We start from the raw sequence: 23,378 nt of genomic DNA on the forward strand, positions 1-23,378 counted from the left end.
AGTGAGATGTGAGCATGTTATGTTGGTGCTGGAAGAGTAGCAACACTTGCAGGCTGCTCCCCAGCACATTCTCGGACTGTGTTGGATGTTGATGCAAGGCAATGCATTTCACTGTATGTTCCAATGTTTCAGCGTACATGTGACAAATAAAGGTAATCTAATCTAATCTAATAATTGATCATGTACTTATTTCTTCATATGAGCTAAAAAAAATTAACAACTCTTATGCCGTTTTCTCAAGCAATGCGAAACTCTATGATTCTGAAAATTAGTGTTATGGTATATGTGACCAGTTTTCGGATTACTGAGGCATTCATTTTCAATACTTGCTTTGACTACTATAGGGTTAGAAGTCTGCTCTTCGTTAGAAATCTGAGAGATCCTTCGCATTTTTGCGACCGGACACACAAACTGCCCTTTCTGTTTGAAATGTTCCCGTGCCTGCGTCAAATAATTTGACTCAACATTGCTTTCCTTCTTGAAAAGAACTACATAGCAGGTTGGGAAGAAATGACAGCATAAAAAACTGTAGACTGATGCTAATATTGCAATTGATTCAATTATTCCTATGTATTTGTTTCCTCCCAAGTTGAGATAAATGACTCCAAAAGAAATCCACAGAATTAGGTAAACAAGCATGCTAAAGGTGATGAATCTTGCCTCGTTATACATTTTGGGAGCCTTCCTTCCTTTGAAAGCAAGAATGAAGCAGATACAGGCAAGGAAAGCAATGTATCCTAACATTATTCCGAAAGTTGTATGGGAGCCTTCACTGCATTGTAACAGAATTGTTTTGGGATCAGATCTATTTTTAATTGTTTTAGGAGGATCCAAAGATAACCATAATGAACAAATGATCACTTGAACTCCTGTGGCAGTAATTATAACAGGAAGTGGCTTATAAAGCAGCCTCAGATTCTTACGGACAGTTGGATTAAAACTGAAAGCCAGAATGATCCTGAAGGACTTAACCAAAATACAAGAAACAGAAAGCGTAAAGCAGATGCTGAAGAGCGGTTGGCGAATTTTACAAATGAGGTCAATGGGCTTTCCAATAAAGAATATAGAGCTGACTAAACAAGCCACCAGTGAGGGCAGCATAATGTAACACATCCAACCTCCAGCAGCCTTCACAGCCGGTGTACTCAGATATTTCGTAAACATTATGCTTACCACACATATTATAAGTACTCCTAAGATGGCAAACAAGATCAGCACAATAGATAAGCCATCACTCCATTTCAGAAAATCCACTGTTCTTTTCTGGCATCTCGAACTACCTTTATTGGACCATTCATCTTCTTGGCAGGTCTTACAGTCGTTGGAATCTGCGGCAATGAAGAAACATTATGGAGGCAGTGCACTGAAATTGTGAAACTACGTGATTTGAGATATTAATGGTAGTTATATGAGCCTGGCTACCAATTATCCACTGTGTGTATCATTGGAATTTGGGCACACCACAAAATCCCCGAACTATATTCCTTTCACGCAAGTCTTCTGCACAGTGAAGCTATTCACTGAGGCCTCTGCCGGTCCGTGTTGACCATGGATGTTGTGTCCTAGCTATCTAGGAACACAAACCTGGCCGGTACAATATGGAGAGTGAGTTGTTGCCCACGTAGCTAGCTCCCCCTCTCCACACAGCTGATGAACCTAAAGGAATGACAGAGACCGTTACAGTTTGGCACCAGCAGAGTCTCAGGAATTGCCAGTCAGCATCTGACACCAGCTCCAGATTTTTCCCTCGGGACTTACTTCCAAAGCCTTCCCCCGAGTGAGTATAGCTGCAAGGCAGCAAAAGTTTGAGATCAGCGTTTCCCTTCTCCTAGATGAGCTACCAACCACGGCTGAACAGCCCCATCTAACCAAAGGGTCTGGTTTTAAGGTGCCAGTAGCCTGGCTTTGCCCCTTCTTCTTTCAGTAGAAACTCTTTCACTGAGCTTAGTAGCAAAGCCACACGTGAAGACCAGGAGCTGACTTTGGTTATCAGAGGCTACTTCAGGCACACGCCATTGGGAGCACTTATTAGGGAGTGGCAGCTTGTCCCCATTACCACACTTGGCTATAACAACCTTAAGGAATCGGAAACTACTCACAACATAATGAATAATACTGAAGCAAATTACAGCTTTGAACTCCAGGAGGAAGTGGTCATTAAAAAAAAGTTGGAATAGTATGAAAGAGTACAACACAATTATGCATATTTTCTGACCCTGTTCTTCAGGATGAGTCATTAGGCTGCTAAATCTGAGATCATGATTAACAGCCATTAATCACTTTTCCAATATTAGTATGTATCAGAGGCATGGACTGTACTGCAATTAACCTCCCAATTGCCATTTGCTCAACCGATTGAAATATTTCTAATTAATACTACACCAGACACACTATTTTGCTGTTATTTGCACAAATAATGACTTCAATTTCATATTTGTAAAACAGAACTACTGAGAAAAAACTTTTTAACGTAGAGTTGACAAAGAACTACTAATGATTTATGCTCACATGAAATTTATAATAGGTAGTGATTGGGAAATGGATAGAAGGCACATTGATTAAAATATCTTAAAGGTTTTTTGAAAACATTTCCCACCGTCTTCCCACACTGATGCTGAAGTGACATCCATGATGTTGGAAGTAGATTTGTAGTATTATAAATTTATAAAAAATCAACATAAGGGTGAAAAAACACAAGACTTAAAGGGGAATGAGCAGGAACTTCCGCTCAGGGTGGTGCAAGTGTGGAACGAGCTGCCAGTGGAAGTAATGGATGTCACTTTGTTTTCAACACTTAAGAGAAGTTTTGGGTAAGTAATATGGATAGATTGGGCATGGAGGGCTATTATTATCTTTTGTTATGCCAAAACGTAAAACTAATTGAAAGGAGAACAGGAGAGCTAAAAGGTAACTTGCATGCATTTGTTTTCACTTTAGGTGATGACATGGCGGCATAATGTCGTATGGCATTTATGTACTTTTACATATAACTCGCAATGCATTTGTAAACAACAAAGGATGCTTAATGAAACAATAAACTTACAATATTATCCAAATCCCTACAGAATTATTAAATACACAATACTGCTCCCTGCTTAGCTATAAACTCCAACTCAATATAGAATGCATCTCAACTTATACAATCAATTATTTTGTGTTTTATATTTGTAATTAACTTTGATCACTTTGTAGAGACTTGTTTTCACTTTGACATGAAAGAGTCTTTTTCTCTTGATCAGTGTCAAAAAAAGCCAAGTTAAATCCACTGTGATTCATGTTGTAAAACAATAAAGCATGAAAACAGGGGAGGTGAATACTTTTTAGTGGCACTGTAGCTTGATAACCTTCTGTTCATTGGAAAAGAAAGATTTAAATGTATGTATGCTATAGAAGAAATAAATATAACAATATGATTTCTAGATTGTTATTGAACTTTGGAGCTCAAATTGAAATAGAAAAGATTTATTTCTGATTTATAACTATGTAAACAAAAAAGTTATAAAAATTATGAGGGGTATAGATAGGTTAAATGCAAGCAGGCTTTTTCCACTGAGATAGGATGAGATTAGAACTAGCGGTCATAGATTTAGGGTAAAAAGTGAAATATTTAATGGGAACTTAAGGGGAAACTGCTTCACTCAGAGGGTGATGAGACTGTGGAATGAGTTGCCAGTGGAAGTGGTGGATGGGGGTTCAATTTCAACATTTAAAAGAAATTTGATTGGGTACATGAATGAGAGGACTATGGTATGAGTGCAGTTTGATGGGACTAGGCAGGTTAATAGATCAACTTGGACTAGATGGGCTAAAGGGCTTGTTTCTTTGCTTTAGTGTTCTATGACTCCAGAGCCCCATTTGGAGACTTCTTTAGGTAGCAGATTAGTAAAAGGCACATGGTTTTAAATATATTTAGCCACCTTACTACAAGGATGTCCAATCTCATATCTGGTACATCTTCCTACCATCCTGATACCTACCATTTTTGTCTGAGTAAGTTCCCTCAGAGCACTTACTACAGTTGTAACAACAATTGTTTTCAGGTGAAACAGTCTTTCTTTCTCCAGGTTTACAGGTGTTTGAGCAACGAAATACTCCAATCTACGAGAGGCATAAAATGAAATTGCCTGAGTTAGTGAATATTCAGCCTGTAACAGTGTTCTTCTCAAACTATTGCCTGAAGGCATCTTCAAAGATTAGCCCCCACCCCCAAAAAAAAAGAATATCAAAAAGTAAAGTGATAATGGGAGGGTGAAGGTTGAATACTATAAATAATTTTATATGAAAACTTGGTTTCAATTTCTCACCCTGGATTTAAATCACTCTCAAACAAATATTATTCAAGCTTCTTTCCTTCACCGACTGCCCAGATCATGCTCTCTTCACGCACTGCCCAGGACATGCTCTCTTCTTGCTGCTGCCATCAGGAGAAAGTTACAGGAGCCTCAGAACTCACACCACCAGGTTCAGTACCAGTTATTAACCCTCGGCTATTAGGCTCTTGGACCAGAGGGTATAACTTCACCCAACTTCACTGGCCTATTTGCTGAACTGTTCCTACAATTTTTGGACTCATTTTCAAGAACTCTTAATCTAACATTCTTTATATTTATTGCTTATTTGTTATTATTTTCTTAAGTATTTGCACAGTTTGTTGTCTTTTGAACATTGGTTGTTTGTCTGCCCTGTTGGGTGGGGTCTTTCATTTATTCTGTTATTGTTCTTAGAGTATGCCTACAAGAAAATGAATCTCAGGGTTGTATATGGGGACATATATGTACTTTGATAATAAATTTACTTTGAACTTTGGACTTCAACATTCATCAGATAACCATTTGAAGGAAATGTTGTCAGGCCTGTTCACAACATATCTGGTGAAAATTATGAATATTAGACAGAATATTAGTATTACTAGTATTAATGGTAAGACTCTTTGCAGTGTGGAGGATCGGCGAGATCTTGGGGTCCGAGTCCATAGGACACTCAAAGCTGCTGTACAGATTGTCACTGACAGTGTTGTTAACAAGGCTTATGGTGTGTTGGCATTCATCAACCGTGGGATTGAGTTCAGGAGCTGTGAGGTAATATTAAAGCTATACAAGACCTTAGTTAGACCCCATTTGGAGTACTGTGTTCATTTCTGATCACCTCACTACAGGAAGAATGTGGATACCATAGAAAGAGTGCGGAGGAAATTTACAAGGATGTTGCCAGTATTGGAAAGGGTGCCTTATGAGAATAGGTTGAGTGAACCTGGTCTTTTCTCGTTGGAGTGACAGAGGATGAGAGGTATCCTGATAGAGGTGTACAAGATGATAAGAGGCATTGATTGTGTGGATAGCCAGAGGCTTTTCCCAGGGCTGAAATGGATAACATGAGGGGGCATAGATTTAAGGTGCTTGGAAGGTACAGAGGGGATGTCAGGGGTCAGTTTCCCTCAATTTCCCTCGGGATCAATAAAGTATGTCTGTCTGTCTGTCTGTTTTTCACACAGACAGTGGTGGGCGCATGGAATGCACTGCCGGCGATGGTGGTAGAGGCAGATATAATAGGGTCTTTTAAGAGACTCTTAGATAGGTACATGGAACCTAAAAAAATAGAGGGCTATGCAGTAGGGTAATTCTAGGCAGTTTCTAGAGTAGGTTATATGGTTGGCACAACATTGTGGGCCGAAGGGCCTGTAATGTGCTGTACTTTTCTATGTTCTATGTTCTATTCTGAAAGGAAAATAATATTAAAGTCCATTATTGAATTAAAACAGTTCCTGAAGAATACAATCAGAGTTACAATTGGCTGGAGAGTTTCTAAAGACTAGGACAACACATTTGAAAACTGCATCAGCCAAACCTCTGGTAAAGAATCTAATCTGACGTATCTTGCTGGTGGAACTTACAAACAGAGAGGAAGAGGGAATATGCATTACCTACTTTAACTGGAAAATGTATTCACCCAAATCACTTAACATGCCAAGGTACAAGTAAGATTAATACATTAGACCATACTCCAGTAATTCCTGTTGGTTAATTTGCTTAATTGCCTTGTGTAATAAATCTTTCTTATTGGGGACTGGCAGCCTCTATCACTTAATCCAAACTACTATATTTCTGTGCTTTTTTAAAAAAATTAGTCTTGTTTGTTTCAGTTTTGTTTTCCTCCTTGCTGTTAAAATGTTCCATACTTTGTTGCATATTATTTGCAGGGAGTAACATAAAATTTAACAGTAACTCACACAAGATGCTGGAGGAAGTCAATAGGTCGGGCAGCGTGATTGGAAAGGAATAAACAGTCTACGTTTTGATCTGAGACCTTTCATCGTTTGGGTGTCAGCCCAAATCACCCACTGTGTATTCCTCTCCACAGATGCTGCCTGTCCTGCCGAGTTCCTCCAGCATTTTGCGTTTGTTACTCTGGATTTCCAGCATAACAGAATTTCTTGTGTTTAACTCTTAACAAAAATGTTAATGTACCTTTTTTAATGTACTGTTAAAATATAGTATATCTGATGTAGTTTGTTGTAATGTGTATAGAACATTTTAAACAAATCACATTCAACATCATTCTTTATTTTTTACTTGGAATATGAATTTGCCAAATTAAGTTTAAGACCATTAAGAAGCACAATACAGAAGTAGAATTTGAAATTATACCATGGAAGATATGTAAAAGAAATTGCGCAAAGAAAAAACATAAATTGAAAGTAAATACCTTTGCAGTTTTATTAAAATAAGGATGGAGGGTAATCAATTGTGTTTCTGCACTGTAGTTACCAACTGTGATAAATTCTGTAGAATTGTTCACAGTTTCCCAGTGTATTAGGTCATAGCCACTTGAATAATCTCCTGAACTGTCAAAATAAAAGAATCCATCTTCTGTCGGAAACCGAACTTTTTTCATTTCACTGAGCAACTGGAAATAAAGCAATCGTCAATTATTTTAAATTTATAAAGCAGTAAGACAAATACAGCTGGAGGAAACTCAGTACAGTTGCTATTCTTCCTAGGAATGGGCATCCTGCAAAGATCACACCAAGAGCATAACATGCAGTCCTGAAGGAGGTGTAAAAGAACCCAAGGGTAACAGCAAATAGATATGCAGAAATCTGTGAAACTTGCTATGAAGTCTCTGTTCATGTGTCCACTGTAAGAAAAACATCCAGCAAGAATGGTGTTCATGGAATGGCACCTCGGAGGCAGCCCCTGCTCTCCAAAAAAAAAACATTGCTGCACATCTCAAGTTTGCAAAAGACCACCTGGATATTCTACAATACCTCTGGGACAGTGTTCTGTGGATAGATGAGACAAAAGTTGAACTTGTTGGCAGAAATTCGCATTGCTCTATTTGGAGGAAAAAGGACACTGTCCATCAACACCAAAACCTCATCCCAACTGTGAAGCATGGTGGAAGGAGCATCGTGGTTTGGGGCTGCTTTGCTGCCTCAGGGATTGGTCAGCTTGCAATCATTGAGGGAACGATGAAACCAGAATTGTATCCAGACATTTTACAGGAGAATATCAGGGTAGCAGTCTGTCACCTGAAGCTTAATAGAAGTTGGATAATGCAACAAGACAATGGTCCAAAAAACAAGAGTAAATCAACAACAAAATGGTTTAAAAAGAATATTCATGTTTTGGAATGACCAACTCAAGGTCCTGACAATCCTATAGGAACGTTGTGGAAGGACCTGAATCAAGCAGTTCATTCAAGGAAGTCCACCACCATGCCAGAGTTGAAACAGTTTTGTAAAGAGAAATGGCCTAAAATTCCTCCAAACCAAAATGTAGGACTGATCTACAGTTACCAGAAATGTACGGTTTAACTTATTTCTGTACAAGGCTGTCACACCAGTTACAGAAAACAAAGGTTAATTTCTAACAAATACATATATTATTGGCAAGAGAAAATCTGCAGATGTTGAAAATCCAAGTATTACACACACAATGCTGGAGGAACTCAGCAGGCCAGGCAGCATCGATGGAAAAGAATACTGCTGAAGGGTTTTGGTCTTGGAAACATCGACTGTATTCTTTTCCATCGATGCTGCCTGGCCCACTGAGCTCCCCCAGCATTTTGTGTGTGTCACATATAATATTGGATCAGTTTTCTCAATAAGTAAATGAACAAGTAATTTGGTTTTTACGTTATTTATCTAGTTTTAGAACATATGAAGATCTTATCATATTTCAGATCATATTTATGCAGAAATAAAGAAAATTCTACAGGGTTCACAAACTTCCTATCACCACTGTAGTAGCATGGTTGTGACCAGAGTAATATTTTCTTTGCAGCAATGGATAAAACTAAGACTTAATAGAAAGATTTGTGTTTAGTTTGGTTGTGTTTCAGGTTCCGGAGAGGAACTTCAGCAGAGTCTATGAGCTACATTTATTCCATAGAACCAGCTCAATGTAATTGCAAACTTTGGAAAACAGGAATTCCTGAAAAGGAGCTCACCCTTAGTGAAGTTTTTGCTGGGGCAAAACTTCTGATTGTCATGAAAAATGTTATACATTTTGTGAGATGTTTATTTTCCCCAAATAATCATTCTCTGCAGAGTTCTAATATTCGATCTGACAACAGGTCATTGGCCTGAAAAGCTAACAATACTTTTCTCTGCCAGTCCTAGTGTATATGGTCCATCAAAACATAGAAACATAGAAAACCTACAGCACAATACAGGCTCTTTGGCCCACAATGTTGTGGCGAACATGTCCCTACCTTAGAAATTACTAGGCTTACCCATAGGTCTCTATTTTTCTAAGCTCCATGTACCTATCCAAAAGTCTCTTAAAAGACCCTATCGTATCCGCCTCCACCACTGTTGCCGGCAGCCCATTCCACGCACTCACCACTCTCTGAGTAAAAAACTTCCCCTAACATCTCCTCTGTCTCTTCTCCTCAGCACCTTAAACCTGCATCCTCTTGTGGCAACCATTTCAGCCCTGGGAAAAAGCCTCTGACTATCCACATGATCGATGCCTCTCATCATCTTAGACACCTCTATCAGGTCACCTGTCATCCTCCGTCGCTCCAAGGAGAAAAGGCCCAGTTCACTCAACCTATTCTCATAAGGCATGCTCCCCAATCCAGGCAACATCCTTGTAAATCTCCTCTGTACCCTTTCTATGGCTTCCACATCCTTCCTGTAGTGAGGAGACCAGAACTGAACACAGTTCTCCAAATGGGGTCTGACTAGGGTCCTATATAACTGCAACATTACCTCTCGGCTCCTAAATTCAATTCCATGATTGATGAAGGCCAATACACTATATGCCTTCTTAACCACAGAGTCAACCTGCACAGCTGCTTTGAGCATCCTATGGACTTGGACCCCAAGATCCCTCTGATCTTCCACACTGCCAAGAGTCTTACCATTAATGCTATATTCTGCCATCATATTTGTCCTACCAAAATGAACCACCTTACAGTTATCTGGGTTGAACTCAATCTGCCACTTCTCAGCCCAGTTTTGCACCCTATCAATGTCCCGCTGTAACCTCTGACAACCCTCCACACTATCCACAACACCTTCAACCTTTGTGTCATCAGAAAATTTACCAACTCATCCCTTCACTTCCTCATCCAAATTCAAATGGTTTAACTTAAGATCAAAGAATGTTTACAGTATACAACCTGAAATTCTTACTCTTTGCTAACTTCCATGAAACCCCTAAGAATGAATGACAGAAATGGCAGAATCCCAAAGCCCTCCTTCACTCCCAGTGCACAAGCTGCAGAAGAAGCATCCACCCTCCACCTCTCTCGCCCCCCACTTGCACAGCAGAAACACTGACCCCCACCCCACAACCCCCATCATGCAAACATCCACCCTCCACCTCTCTCTTCCCCCACTTGCACAGCAGAAACACTGACCCCCACCCCACAACCCCCATCATGCAAACATCCACCCTCCACCTCTCTCTTCCCCCACCTGCACAGCAAAAACACTGACCCCCACCCCACAACCCCCATCATGCAAACATCCACCCTCCACCTCTCTCTCCCCCCACTTGCACAGCAGAAACACTGACCCCCACCCCACAACCCCCATCATGCAAACATCCACCCTCCACCTCTCTCTCCCCCCACCTGCACAGCAGAAACACTGACCCCCACCCCACAACCCCCATCATGCAAACATCCACCCTCCACCTCTCTCTCCTCCCACCTGCACAGCAAAAATACTGACCCCCACCCCACAACCCCCATCATGCAAACATCCACCCTCCACCTCTCTCTTCCCCCACCTGCACAGCAGAAATACCGACCCCCACCCCACAACCCCCATCATGCAAACATCCACCCTCCACCTCTCTCTCCCCCCACTTGCACAGCAGAAACACTGACCCCCACCCCACAACCCCCATCATGCAAACATCCACCCTCCACCTCTCTCTCCCCCCACTTGCACAGCAGAAACACTGACCCCCACCCCACAACCCCCATCATGCAAACATCCACCCTCCACCTCTCTCTCCCCCTACCTGCACAGCAGAAACACTGACCCCCACCCCACAACCCCCATCATGCAAACATCCACCCTCCACCTCTCTCTCCCCCCACTTGCACAGCAGAAACACTGACCCCCACCCCACAACCCCCATCATGCAAACATCCACCCTCCACCTCTCTCTCCCCCCACTTGCACAGCAGAAACACTGACCCCCACCCCACAACCCCCATCATGCAAACATCCACCCTCCACCTCTCTCCCCCTACCTGCACAGCAGAAATACCGACCCCCACCCCACAACCCCCATCATGCAAACATCCACCCTCCACCTCTCTCTTCCCCCACTTGCACAGCAGAAACACTGACCCCCACCCCACAACCCCCATCATGCAAACATCCACCCTCCACCTCTCTCTCCCCCCACCTGCACAGTAAAAACACTGACCTCCACCCCACAACCCCCATCATGCAAACATCCACCCTCCACCTCTCTCTTCCCCCACCTGCACAGCAGAAATACCGACCCCCACCCCACAACCCCCATCATGCAAACATCCACCCTCCACCTCTCTCTCCCCCCACCTGCACAGCAAAAATACTGACCCCCACCCCACAACCCCCATCATGCAAACATCCACCCTCCACCTCTCTCTCCCCCCACCTGCACAGCAAAAACACTGACCTCCACCCCACAACCCCCATCATGCAAACATCCACCCTCCACCTCTCTCTTCCCCCACCTGCACAGCAGAAATACCGACCCCCACCCCACAACCCCCATCATGCAAGCATCCACCCTCCACCTCTCTCCCCCCACCTGCACAGCAGAAATACCGACCCCCACCCCACAACCCCCATCATGCAAGCATCATGATATTGTATTTCTAACAGTACCAGCTTTTATTCCTAATGTTTACTGATGTCTGGTCCTGAAGGGTAAGAAATAATATGATGAAAGGTAAAAGTGATGGGAAGTTGGTGAGACTATCACTTTCAAACATCCAAGGTTATATTAATTTGGGTATTCCATTTCTTTGGAAAATAGTGTAATTTTGCAATCTAAAAACCAGGGAATTATAGATAATTAAAGTTACACTAACTTCTGTTGTGAGGAAATTTCTAGCCTATAAATCAGGGCAGGATAACAACATGAAGTATATATACAGCAGAATCAATGAAAAGCTACCCACAACAAAGACGGACAAACAACCAACGTGCAGAAGACTACAAACCATGCAAATGCGAAAAGAGAGAAAAAAATCAAATTCAGAGATGATAAATGGAAGGGTCTTTTGATCCACAAGGAGTAAAACAAAGAATTTTCTAAAAGGTGATGATTTGATACAATGGACATTAATAAGTAAAATGATCATAAAGATTGAGGGAATGCTTGCCTTCATATCTGGACAACGTGGCACCTGGAGGGAGAAATTGTGCCATTATTAAACAAACCTCGAGAGTAAGGTGAAAAGTTCTGAGAAAGGTATATTGGCCATAATTGAAATACAATGCAGATTTACCCGAGGTTACATAACTTAGGGGCTTATACCATTGAATTAGTAGCTTGATGGTTGATTTGAATAAACTTCCCAGATAATGAAAAAAAACCTTTTCTGCTAATTAGGGTGCCCAGAATTAGATGGTGTAGTTTAAAAACTGAAGCCAACCCTTTGAGGAGTGCAATTAGAAGATTTAACTAGAAGATGATAGGGCTTTCAAACTCATGCCCTGAAAGGATGGTGAATGAAAATACCCTCTCTGCACTTACATTTTCTGTGTATGTGCTTAAAAGCACTATGAACTGATTACAAATATGATAAAATGTGCATTATTGTTGGATAGCTCTACTTTGACCAGGAGAGACCAGATGGGCTGAATGGCTTAAAATAATACATTTTCTATGAATCTATGAGTGGAAGAATTGAACGTGCACATGTTATGGGTAGAACGCGAAAGACAGGATTGATTGAGGTGATGAAGAAATTTGAAGATGAAGGCAAGTGCATTTTTTAGGATAGGAAATCAGCAGCAGATATCTGAATGAAGTGATGTGTGGAAGAAAAATGGCTAATAAAAGTGCTGGGACAATCAATGCTGTAAGATGAAAGACTAGCAGCAAGGAAGAGGAAAAGGCTCTCAGTGTTTAAGAGATGCTAGTCTAGTACAAAAGCAACCTTGATATCCTTACCTGCCATGGTGCAAAATCAAAACTTCCATTACATTTTTGGTGATCACAATTGAGTACCTTCTGAAGAGCATGAGTAATGGCTTTGATAGTTAAATATACACAATAGTTGTACGCATCATTAATATTTTCTGTTATTTTGGAATATTGATCAGATTCAGTCATCTGTGAACCTGAATCATTATTTTTTAGATCTCTAAAAAATTCTTGGGTAAAATCATCACTTTTTGTGGTATGTGTCACCAACTTCTTCAGGTATTCATTAAAATTTGGGATGGTTCCATTTTTGAATGTAAAGCCCAAAATATTTCCAACTTGTTCAGCTTGAATCTTGCTGGCAACGTTCTTAGAATTGGACCAGGCATCACTAGCGATCCAAGTTTTACTTACTTGATAATCAATCAATATTTCAAACAGTGTCTTAATATCTGATGATCTAATAAATGCAACCATTACTTCTGCACTTGAATTCATAATTTTATCTGCAGCTCTTTTGATGTAATTGTTCTGTTCTGCCATGTTCTGAACAGGGATTCGGAAATGAAAATCAATGCATATTCTCTGTTTCTCTGCTTCTGAAATCAAACTGTTCATTGCTGATCGTCCATAATCATCATCAGTTGCCAGGATTCCGATCCAGTTCCACTTCAGATGTTGAAGAAGTTTGATAATGGCAGATATTTGATGCCTGTCGCTGGGAACAGCTCGAAAAAATGATGCAAACTTTGTTTTGTCGCTGAGATATTCTGCTGATGACACGTAACTCATCTGTTGAGATTTCAGGAAAGAACAAAGTTTCAACATGAAAGCATCTCGCACTACCTGAAAATGTAATTAAATGCAAACACAGCTTCTTTTCAGCAAATGTCAAAAGTGTTGGAAGTAATTTATATCTTCTTACAAATAGTAAAGAAGGAAATATATGAAGGAGAAATAAATTTGTACTATTTCAGTGACTTCCAGTCCAAAGCAAAAATGGCCCAGAACTATATGAAACTACTCATCTAGCATGCCTCGAACGCATCAATCATAAGGCCATTAAGTCTTAGTTACGACAAGTACTAATGATGTGGACAATCCTCAACCTCAAAACTTCCTGTCTTATAAAATTTGAAGTCTAGTCCGTCAAATTAAATAGAAATAGATTATATTTATTGGGCATATTTGAAGCAGAGGTTGATGGGTTCTTAATTTGTAAGGGTGTCAAAGGTTACAGGGACGAGCCAGGAAAATAAGTCAGTTGTGATGGAATTGCAGAGACTTCATGGGCCAAATGGCCTAATTCTGCCCTTGTGCCTTATGGTCTTATGGTCTCATGATCTAACTCAATAGATACAAAACATTTTATTGCATTGAACAGAAACAGCTACTTCTAGGGTTTCTGGAATTATATCCTCACTAAATTAACACAATATCCAAAACATTCTGCTTATGTTGTTGATTTGTTGCATTATCATGTTCAGTATCTGTCAAATCTTGCTAATATCATTTCATATTACAACAGGCCATACATTTTCATGAACCATTAGTAGTTTACAAGCCTTCAAATCCTGAACACATATCCCATTTTTTCTGTCTTTCTTTTTTTTTCCGAATTAAACATAGGTACATTATTGTCCTACCACATCTCCCTCCTAATAATTTTTAAAAAACCTCATGCTGTTTAACAGTTTCACTTAAACTCATTATTAGGAGCTTCTCTATCTGTACGATGGGCCAAAATTACAAATTTAAATTTATACCCTGTGATTAAGCAGTCATTACAAATTTGTTTCCAGTTTTGTAATTTTTTTAATCTCAAAGAATTTTAACTTTTAGTATAATTTATCGAAATTATTTATTTAAACTTTCATGAAGTGATTCTACCTTTCTTCTTTGGAGGAATAAAGGAGCTTATTCCTTCACACATCTGTTCCAAGATGGCCAATTGATGTCTTTTGAGAAATTAGTAACTAAATACTCTCTCTCGTATTCACATTTCCTGCAATATCTTCAGGTCAAACACTTCTTACAAGAATATTTAAATAATTTTCCATATATACAGGATTCTGACCTGTTAGATATTATTTTTAAAATGAATCCTTTAGTGAAGGGTTTTATTGGGAAAATTTATAATTTATTGTTACAACAGAACAATTACCCTTCACTTAAGATTAAGCAAGATTGGGAGAGAGAGCTTAACATGACCTTGATAACAGAAGATTGTTTGCGGATTTTGAAGATGGTTAAATCTTCTTCGATCTGCGCCGGTCACTCTTTAATTCAATTTTAAATTGTATATCGTTACCTTTTGACAAAGGAGAGACCGTCTGAAATGTTTCCTAATGTTGAAAGTCAGTGTGACAGATGTAAAACTGAGACAGCCACATTGACACATACGTTTTGGTCGTGTTCTGTATTGAAACATTTTTGGAAGTCTATTTTCTCTACAATTTCTAAAGTTTTAAAAATTAATTTACAAGCTAATAAATTGACAGTTTTATTTGGTATAATCCCTCAATATATTCATGGTATTTCTCCATCAGACCAACATGTTATTGCATTTGTTACATTATGGGCCAGAAGGGTTATTTTGTTGAAATGGAAAGATGCTTCTGCTCCTACTTTGATACAATGGTTTTCTCACGTGATGCTATGTCTTAGTTTGGAGAAAATCAGAAGTTGAACTTTTGATCCTCGATTTGATTTTGAGAAAAGGTGGGGTTCATTGGCCCGCTACTATCATCTGATTTGAGTTAATTAATATGGTTTCCTTCCGATTTTTCTTTAAATGGATTGGAGTGGCGGATTGATGTTTTTCTTTTATGGAAGCTTGTATGATGTATCGCTCTGGGGTTGTGCTCCCAATGGATTTTTTTCATTTTTTTTTCAGTTAATAGGGGTTTTTCTCTTTATTAGTAGGGGTTCTTTTTTTTCCTTCCTTTTCCTTTTATAAAAAATTCTTTAACACTTTATTTTTTCTTATTATTATTAATATATTGCTTAGCTTTGTTAATTGGTTATTTGCTAATTTAATTCTTCATTGTACATAATGACATATTGACATTATGTATTTTCTGTTGATCTTCAATAATAAATAAAAAAGATTTTAAAATGAAATGGAAAAAAAACCTCCATTGACAACAGCACCAGTTCACGAGATGTAGAAAGTCTATTCATGTACCCTGGAACAATGAAATAGGAGTAAGTGTAGGCCTTATGAACAATTCAATAAGACCATAGCTGATCCTTTGCCTTGCTGTCTCACACACTCAATTTCCTTAAACTGTGGCATCAAGGATGGGGACTTCAGACCTACGCACATATTTCCAAAATGGTATTTCACCACCATTACGTATAATTGGAGTAAGATTTCACTACACATGCTCTTGCAATAAGTGATGGCTTGCCATCCACCTTCTGAATTTCTGCCTGTACTTGCATGTGATTTGCATATAAGAACACCCAGGTCACTCTGAAGACTAAAGGCTTTGGCTTAAAACCTCATCATTTAAATAAAATCTTCCTGTCTTTCAAAGTGAATAACTTTATATTTATCTTTCTCAGCCATGACCTTACCCATTCATACACTTAATTGTATTATATGCTCTGAAACCAAGATAGAGCCATAGAACACTACAACACAGAAAGAGGCCTTTCGACCCATCCAGTCTATGCTGAACTATTAATCTGACAAGTCCCATTGACCTACACTTGGACCATAACCCTCCATATTCTTATATTCCTCCTATCTACATACCTATCCATGTTTCTGTTAAATATTGAAATCAATCCCCCCCCCATCCAACACTTGTGCTGGCAGCTCATTTCACACTCTCACCATGCTCTGAATGAAGAAGTTCCCTCTCATGTTCCACTTAAATATTTCACCTTTCACCTTTAACCCATGATCTCTAGTTCTAGTCTCACCAAACCTTAGTGGAAAAGCCCGCTTGCTCTTAACCTATCTAAACCTCTCATAATTTTGTATACCTCTGTCAAATTTCCCCTCATCCCTCTACACTGGGGAATGAAGTCCTAGCCTATTCAATCTTTCCTTATAACTCAGCTCCTCAAGTCCTGGCAACATCCTTGTAAATTTTTTCACCACTCTTTCAATCTTATTGACGTCTTTAGATGACCAAAACAGCACACAATAATCCAAATCAGGGTTCACCGATTTCTTACAACTTCAACATAACATTCCAACTCCTGTACTCAATACTTTGATTTATGAAGACCAATGTGCAAAAATCTTTCTGCATAACTCCTTATGCATGCATAACTCCATGGACCCTATCTACCTGTCACACAGACTTCAAGGAGTTATGGATCTATATTCCCAGATCCCTCTGATTCACCACATTCCTCAGAGCCCTACTGCTCGCCATGTAAGTCTTACCCTGGTTGGTCCTCCCTGACACTTGTCTGGATTATATCTATCTGTCATTTTTCAGTCCATTTTTCCATCCGGTCAACACCTCGCTGCAAGTTTTGTCAGCCTTCCTTTCTGTCCACTGTACCTCTGACCTTGCTGTCATCAGCAAATTTGTTGATCCAGTTTACTACATTATCAATCAATTCCAAATTGATATAGATGACAAGCAACAATGAACGCAGCATTGATCTCTATGGCTCACCACAATTTGGAGAAGCAACCATCTACTCCAACTCTGTGGCTTATCCCGCAAAGCCAATGCCTAAACCAATTTAATACCTCATCTTGAATGACTGAACCTTCTTGGCCAAACTCCTCTGCAGGTCCTTGTTAAAGGCCTTGGTGAAGTCCATGCAGACAATATCCATTGCCTTGTCTTCATCAACTTTCCTAGTAACCTTCTTGAAAAGGCTGGTTGGACATGACCTACAATGTACAAAGCCATGTTTCCTATCTCTAATCAGTCTCTATCTTTCTAATTATATATCTGGTCCTTTAGAATACCTTCCAATAACTTGCCCGCTACTGATGTCAGGCTCACCAGCCTATAATTTCCTGGCTTATTCTTAGTGCCTTTCTTAGATAATGGAACAACATTGGCTATCCTCTAACCCTCTGGTACTTCATCTGCCACAAAGGATGATTTAAATATCTCTGCTAGGGCCCCTGCAATTTCTGCACTATCCTCTCATAAGGTCTGAGGGAACACCTCATCAGGTCTTGGGGATTTATCCACCCCAATTTTCTTCAATGTAGCAAATGCCTCCCCATCTATAATCTGTATGCAGTCCATAGCTTCACTGATGCTTTGCCTCACTTCTGTAGATTCTATGTCCATTTCCTGAGTAAATACAGATGCAAAAATCCATTTAAGATTTCCCCCATGTCTTTCAGCTCCATGCATAGATGGCCACTCTGATCTTTCAGAGGACCAATTTTGCTCCTTGCTACCCTTTTGCACCTAATATATCTGTGGAAGTCCTTGGGATCTCCTTCACCTCGTCTGCTAGAGCAACCTCATGCCTTCTTTTAACCCTCCTGATTTCCTTCATAAGTGTTTTCAGGCATTTCTTAGACTCTTCAAGCTCTTGAAAACCAAATTTTGCTAATCATGTTATTCTAGCTTTTTATTCTGGTAGGAACATAAGACCTCTGTACTCTCTAAATTTCACTTTTGAAGGCCTCCCAATTAACAAGTACTCCTTTGCAATAAAAAAAACTGTCCCAATCAACACTGGTCAGATCATTCTTGATACCACTAAAATTAGCCTTTCTCTAATTTAGACTTTCAATATGAGATTTATTTTAATATATTAAACTTCCCAGAGTCACTATTGACTAAAATCTGAATTGGAATATTCACATAGTTGTTACAGCTAGGTGACCAAATCAAAAGTTATTACTGTGACTATCTCACTGCTTATCTCTCTAAAGTCTCCCCCATATGTAAAAACCACAAGTCAACAGCTTGATGAATGGTGAACACATTGGTCAATGATGACTCTCTACATGTCTTGATGGACAATAAACCACTGAAACTTTCTGGAGCAGATGACCACATTTCAAAAATGAATTACAAAAGCCCGTGTGTTGAAATAAAAATAGCCACATCTCATGTAACAGAGTTTATTTATTTATTGAGATACATCGCAGAATAGGGTCTTCCAGCTCTCGAGCCAGGTTGTCCAACAATTTAATCTGAGCCAACTCAGATTACAATGACTAAATAACCTACTAGCCAGTACGTCTTTGGAGTGTGGGAGGAGATTGGAGCACCTAGAGGAAACCCACATGGTCACGAGAAGGACGTACAAATGCCTTATAGATAGTGGTAGGAGTAGAACCCTGGGTTTCTGGTACTGTAAAACGTTCTGCTAACCACAATGCTTTACCTGGTTTCAATTCCCACCACTGCCTGTTCTCCTCATAACCATGTGGGTTTCCTCCAGGCGCTCCGGTTTCCTACTACATTCCAAAGTCGTACCAGTTAGGAGGTTAATTGGCCATTTTAAATTGTGATTTGGCAAGGATTAAATTGGGGGATTGCTGAGTGGCGCAGCTCAAAGAGCCAGAAGGGCGGATTCCGCACTGTATCTCAATAAAATAAAATAAATTGAAAAATAGATGTACGTACCTGTGGGATGAGGTAGAAGTTCAATATTCTTGCAATCACGATCGAAATTTCTGAAAACAAATCACCTACAATTGCTTTTGCAGCTGGTACATAATCTGTGTAATTGCAGTGAATTTCGACACTCTTGTCCGAGGAATTAAACTTGGAAAGAAATTTCATGGTGGCTTGTATTGCAGGGGCAACATCAGCGCAGCTGTCATAAATTTCATATCCTAATTTGACACCCGGTAGCAAGGTAGAATTATTCACCTGCTCAATAGAATGCACCATAGCTTGGACCGAGAGGAATGTGGAAATTTCAAATCTAGAAAGATATAAAGGTTTAGCAGTCTTCATATTCCATCTTGTGTTATTTAGATACAGTTTAATAACCATATAACCATATAACAATCACAGCACGGAAACAGGCCATTCCGGCCCTCCTAGTCCGTGCCGAACTCTTAATCTCACCTAGTCCCACCTACCCGCACTCAGCCCATAACCCTCCACTCCTTTCCTATCCATATACCTATCCAATTTTACCTTAAATGACACAACTGAACTGGCCTCTACTACTTCTACAGGAAGCTCATTCCACACAGCTATCACTCTCTGAGTAAAGAAATACCCCCTCGTGTTTCCCTTAAACTTTTGCCCCCTAACTCTCAAATCATGTCCTCTCGTTTGAATCTCCCCTACTCTCAATGGAAACAGCCTATTCACGTCAACTCTATCTATCCCTCTCAACATTTTAAATACCTCGATCAAATCCCCCCTCAACCTTCTACGCTCCAATGAATAGAGACCTAACTTGTTCAACCTTTCTCTGTAACTTAAGTGCTGAAACCCTGGTAACATCCTAGTAAATCGTCTCTGCACTCTCTCTAATTTATTGATATCTTTCCTATAATTTGGTGACCAGAACTGTACACAATATTCCAAATTTGGCCTTACCAATGCCTTGTACAATTTTAACATTACATCCCAACTTCTGTACTCAATGCTCTGATTTATAAAGGCCAGCGTTCCAAAAGCCTTCTTCACCACCCTATCTACATGAGACTCCACCTTCAGGGAACTATGCACTGTTATTCCTAGATCTCTCTGTTCCACTGCATTCCTCAATGCCCTACCATTTACCCTGTATGTTCTATTTGGATTATTCCTGCCAAAATGTAGAACCTCACACTTCTCAGCATTAAACTCCATCTGCCAACGTTCAGCCCATTCTTCTAACCGGCATAAATCTCCCTGCAAGCTTTGAAAACCCACCTCATTATCCACAACACCTCCTACCTTAGTATCATCTGCATACTTACTAATCCAATTTACCACCCCATCATCCAGATCATTTATGTATATTACAAACAACATTGGGCCCAAAACAGATCCCTGAGGCACCCCGCTAGTCACCGGCCTCCATCCCGATAAACAATTATCCACCATTACTCTCTGGCATCTCCCATCTAGCCACTGTTGAATCCATTTTATTACTCCAGCATTAATACCTAACGACTGAACCTTCTTAACTAACCTTCCATGTGGAACTTTGTCAAAGGCCTTGCTGAAGTCCATATAGACTACATCCACTGCCTTACCCTCGTCAACATTCCTCGTAACTACTTCAAAAAATTCAATAAGGTTTGTCAAACATGACCTTCCACGCACAAATCCATGCTGGCTACTCCTAATCAGATCCTGTCTATCCAGATAATTATAAATACTATCTCTAAGAATACTTTCCATTAATTTACCCACCACTGATGTCAAACTGACAGGTCTATAATTGCCAGGCTTACTTCTAGAACCCTTTTTAAACAATGGAACCACATGAGCAATACGCCAATCCTCCGGCACAATCCCTGTTTCTAATGACATCTGAAAGATCTCCGTCAGAGCTCCTGCTATCTCTACACAAACTTCCCTCAAGGTCCTGGGGAATATCCGGTCAGGACCCGGAGATTTATCCACTTTTAAATTTCTTAAAAGCGCCAGTACTTCCACCTCTTTAATTGTCATAGGTTCCATAACTTCCTTACTTGTTTCCCACACCTTACACCATTCGATATCCTTCTCCTTAGTGAATACCGAAGAGAAGAAATCGTTCAAAATCTCTCCCATCTCCCTCGGCTCCACACATAGCTGACCACCCTGATTCTCTAAGGGACCAATTTTATCCCTCACTATCCTCTTGCTTTTAATATAACTGTAGAAGCCTTTCGGATTTACTTCCACCTTATTTGCCAAACCAAACTCGTAACTTCTTTTAGCTTTTCTAATCTCTTTCTTAAGTTTCCTTTTACATTCTTTATATTCCTCGAGCAATTCCTTTACTCCATGCTGCCTATATCTATTGTAGACATCCCTCTTTTTTCGAACCAAGTTTCTAATATCCCTTGAAAACCATGGCGCTTTCAAACCTTTAACCTTTCCTTTCAACCGAACAGGAACATAAAGATTCTGTACCCTCATAATTTCACCCTTAAATGACCTCCATTTCTCTATTACATCCTTCCCATAAAACAACTTGACCCATTCCACTCTCTCTAAATCCCTGCGCATCTCCTCAAAGTTAGCCTTTCTCCAATCAAAAATCTCAACTCTAGGTCCAGTCCTGTCCTTCTCCATAATTATATTGAAGCTAATGCTATTGTGATCACTGGACCCGAAGTGCTCCCCAACACATACATCTGTCAGCTGACCTATCGCATTCCCTAACAGGAGATCCAACACTGCCCCATCTCTAGTCGGTACTTCTATGTATTGTTGCAAAAAGCTATCCTGCACACATTTCACAAACTCTAAACCATCCAGCCCTTTTACAGAATGAGCTTCCCAATCTATGTGTGGAAAATTAAAATCTCCCACAATCACCACCTTGTGTTTACTACAAATATCTGCTATCTCCTTACACATTTGCTCTTCCAACTCACGCTCCCCATTAGGTGGCCTATAATACACTCCTATCAGTGTTACTACACCTTTCCCATTCCTCAATTCCACCCAAATAGCCTCCCTAGAGGAGCTCTGTAATCTATCCTTCCAAAGCACCGCCATAAGATTTTCTCGGACAAGCAATGCAACACCTCCTCCTCTGGCCCCTCCTACTCTATCACACCTGAAGCAACTAAATCCAGGAATATTTAGTTGCCAATCACACCCTTCCTGCAACCATGTTTCACTAATAGCTACAACATCATAATTCCATGTATCAATCCACACTTTAAGCTCATCCACCTTTCTTACAATGCTCCTAGCATTAAAATAGATACATTTAAGATACTCTCCACCTCCTCCTCTCTTTTCATCCCTAGCAATGCATTCAAATTTATTATCCTTTTCTTTCTTCTCCCCTACAACTTCGGGCTGAGCGCATCCCTCCTCCATCACCTGCCTGTCCTCCCTCACACACGGTCTACTTACTTGCTCTACTGGTGAACTAACCTCCTCTCCCATAGTTTCCTCAAATTGATTTCCGCCCCCCCCATCTTACTAGTTTAAAGTCTGCCCCGTAGCCCTAGCAAACCTCCCCGCTAGGATATTGGTCCCCCCAGGATTCAAGTGTAACCCGTCCTTCTTGAACAGGTCACGCCTGCCCCAGAAGAGGTCCCAATGATCCAGAAACTTGAATCCCTGCCCCCTGCTCCAATCCCTCAACCACGCATCCCTCAACCAATCTTGAAGTAACAAAGGAAGGACTTAATTGTTGCTATCAAGTTCTGTTTAGGAACTTCTCCTTGCACAAGTGGTGAATCTCTGCAGTTTCCTGTCCCGGTAGGTTGTGGATGCAAGATCATCGGAGGTATTTAAAACAAAAGCAGATATTTTTTGAAGAGTAACTGTTAGTTTATGGATTAACAGCAGCAGCAATCACTGACTGGGGTCAATTCCCACTAATATTAGGAGCTGGTACGTTCTCCCCGTGAGTTCAAGGGTGTTTCCCGGGTCCTCTGGTTCCCTCTCACATTCTAAAGTTGTACGATTAAGGTTACTGAGTTGTGGGTACTGCAAGTGTGGCAACATTTGTAGGCTGCCCCCAGCTCATTGCAAATGATGCACTTCACTGTATGTTTTTGATGAGAATTTGACAAATAAAGCTAATCTTTCAATCTTTCTTTTTATTTTTTGAAGGATCAGGTAATTCTGGGCTATGGAGAACTGGCGCAGAAGAGGAACAGAGGCTTTGGCATATCAGCTGTGATCATATTCATTATTA

At 40.2% G+C, this 23,378-nt stretch overlaps 1 protein-coding gene across 1 annotated transcript in view; it reads right to left on the reverse strand.

The window, feature by feature from the left end:
* Positions 1-213: 213 nt before the first annotated feature.
* LOC140732841 (G-protein coupled receptor family C group 6 member A-like) overlaps positions 214-23,378 on the reverse strand; it is a 28,759-nt gene continuing 5,594 nt past the window's right edge. The window contains exons 2-6 of the mRNA XM_073055474.1: positions 19,184-19,487; positions 12,636-13,400; positions 6,703-6,903; positions 3,978-4,098; positions 214-1,328 (exon numbers count right to left, since the gene is read on the reverse strand). Coding sequence (XP_072911575.1) covers positions 214-1,328; positions 3,978-4,098; positions 6,703-6,903; positions 12,636-13,400; positions 19,184-19,487 — 2,506 coding nt within the window. The remainder of the gene's footprint in view (positions 1,329-3,977; positions 4,099-6,702; positions 6,904-12,635; positions 13,401-19,183; positions 19,488-23,378) is intronic.

This window comes from Hemitrygon akajei, chromosome 9 (genome assembly GCF_048418815.1).
Source record: "Hemitrygon akajei chromosome 9, sHemAka1.3, whole genome shotgun sequence".
In the NCBI taxonomy this organism is placed as follows: Eukaryota; Metazoa; Chordata; class Chondrichthyes; order Myliobatiformes; family Dasyatidae; genus Hemitrygon; species Hemitrygon akajei.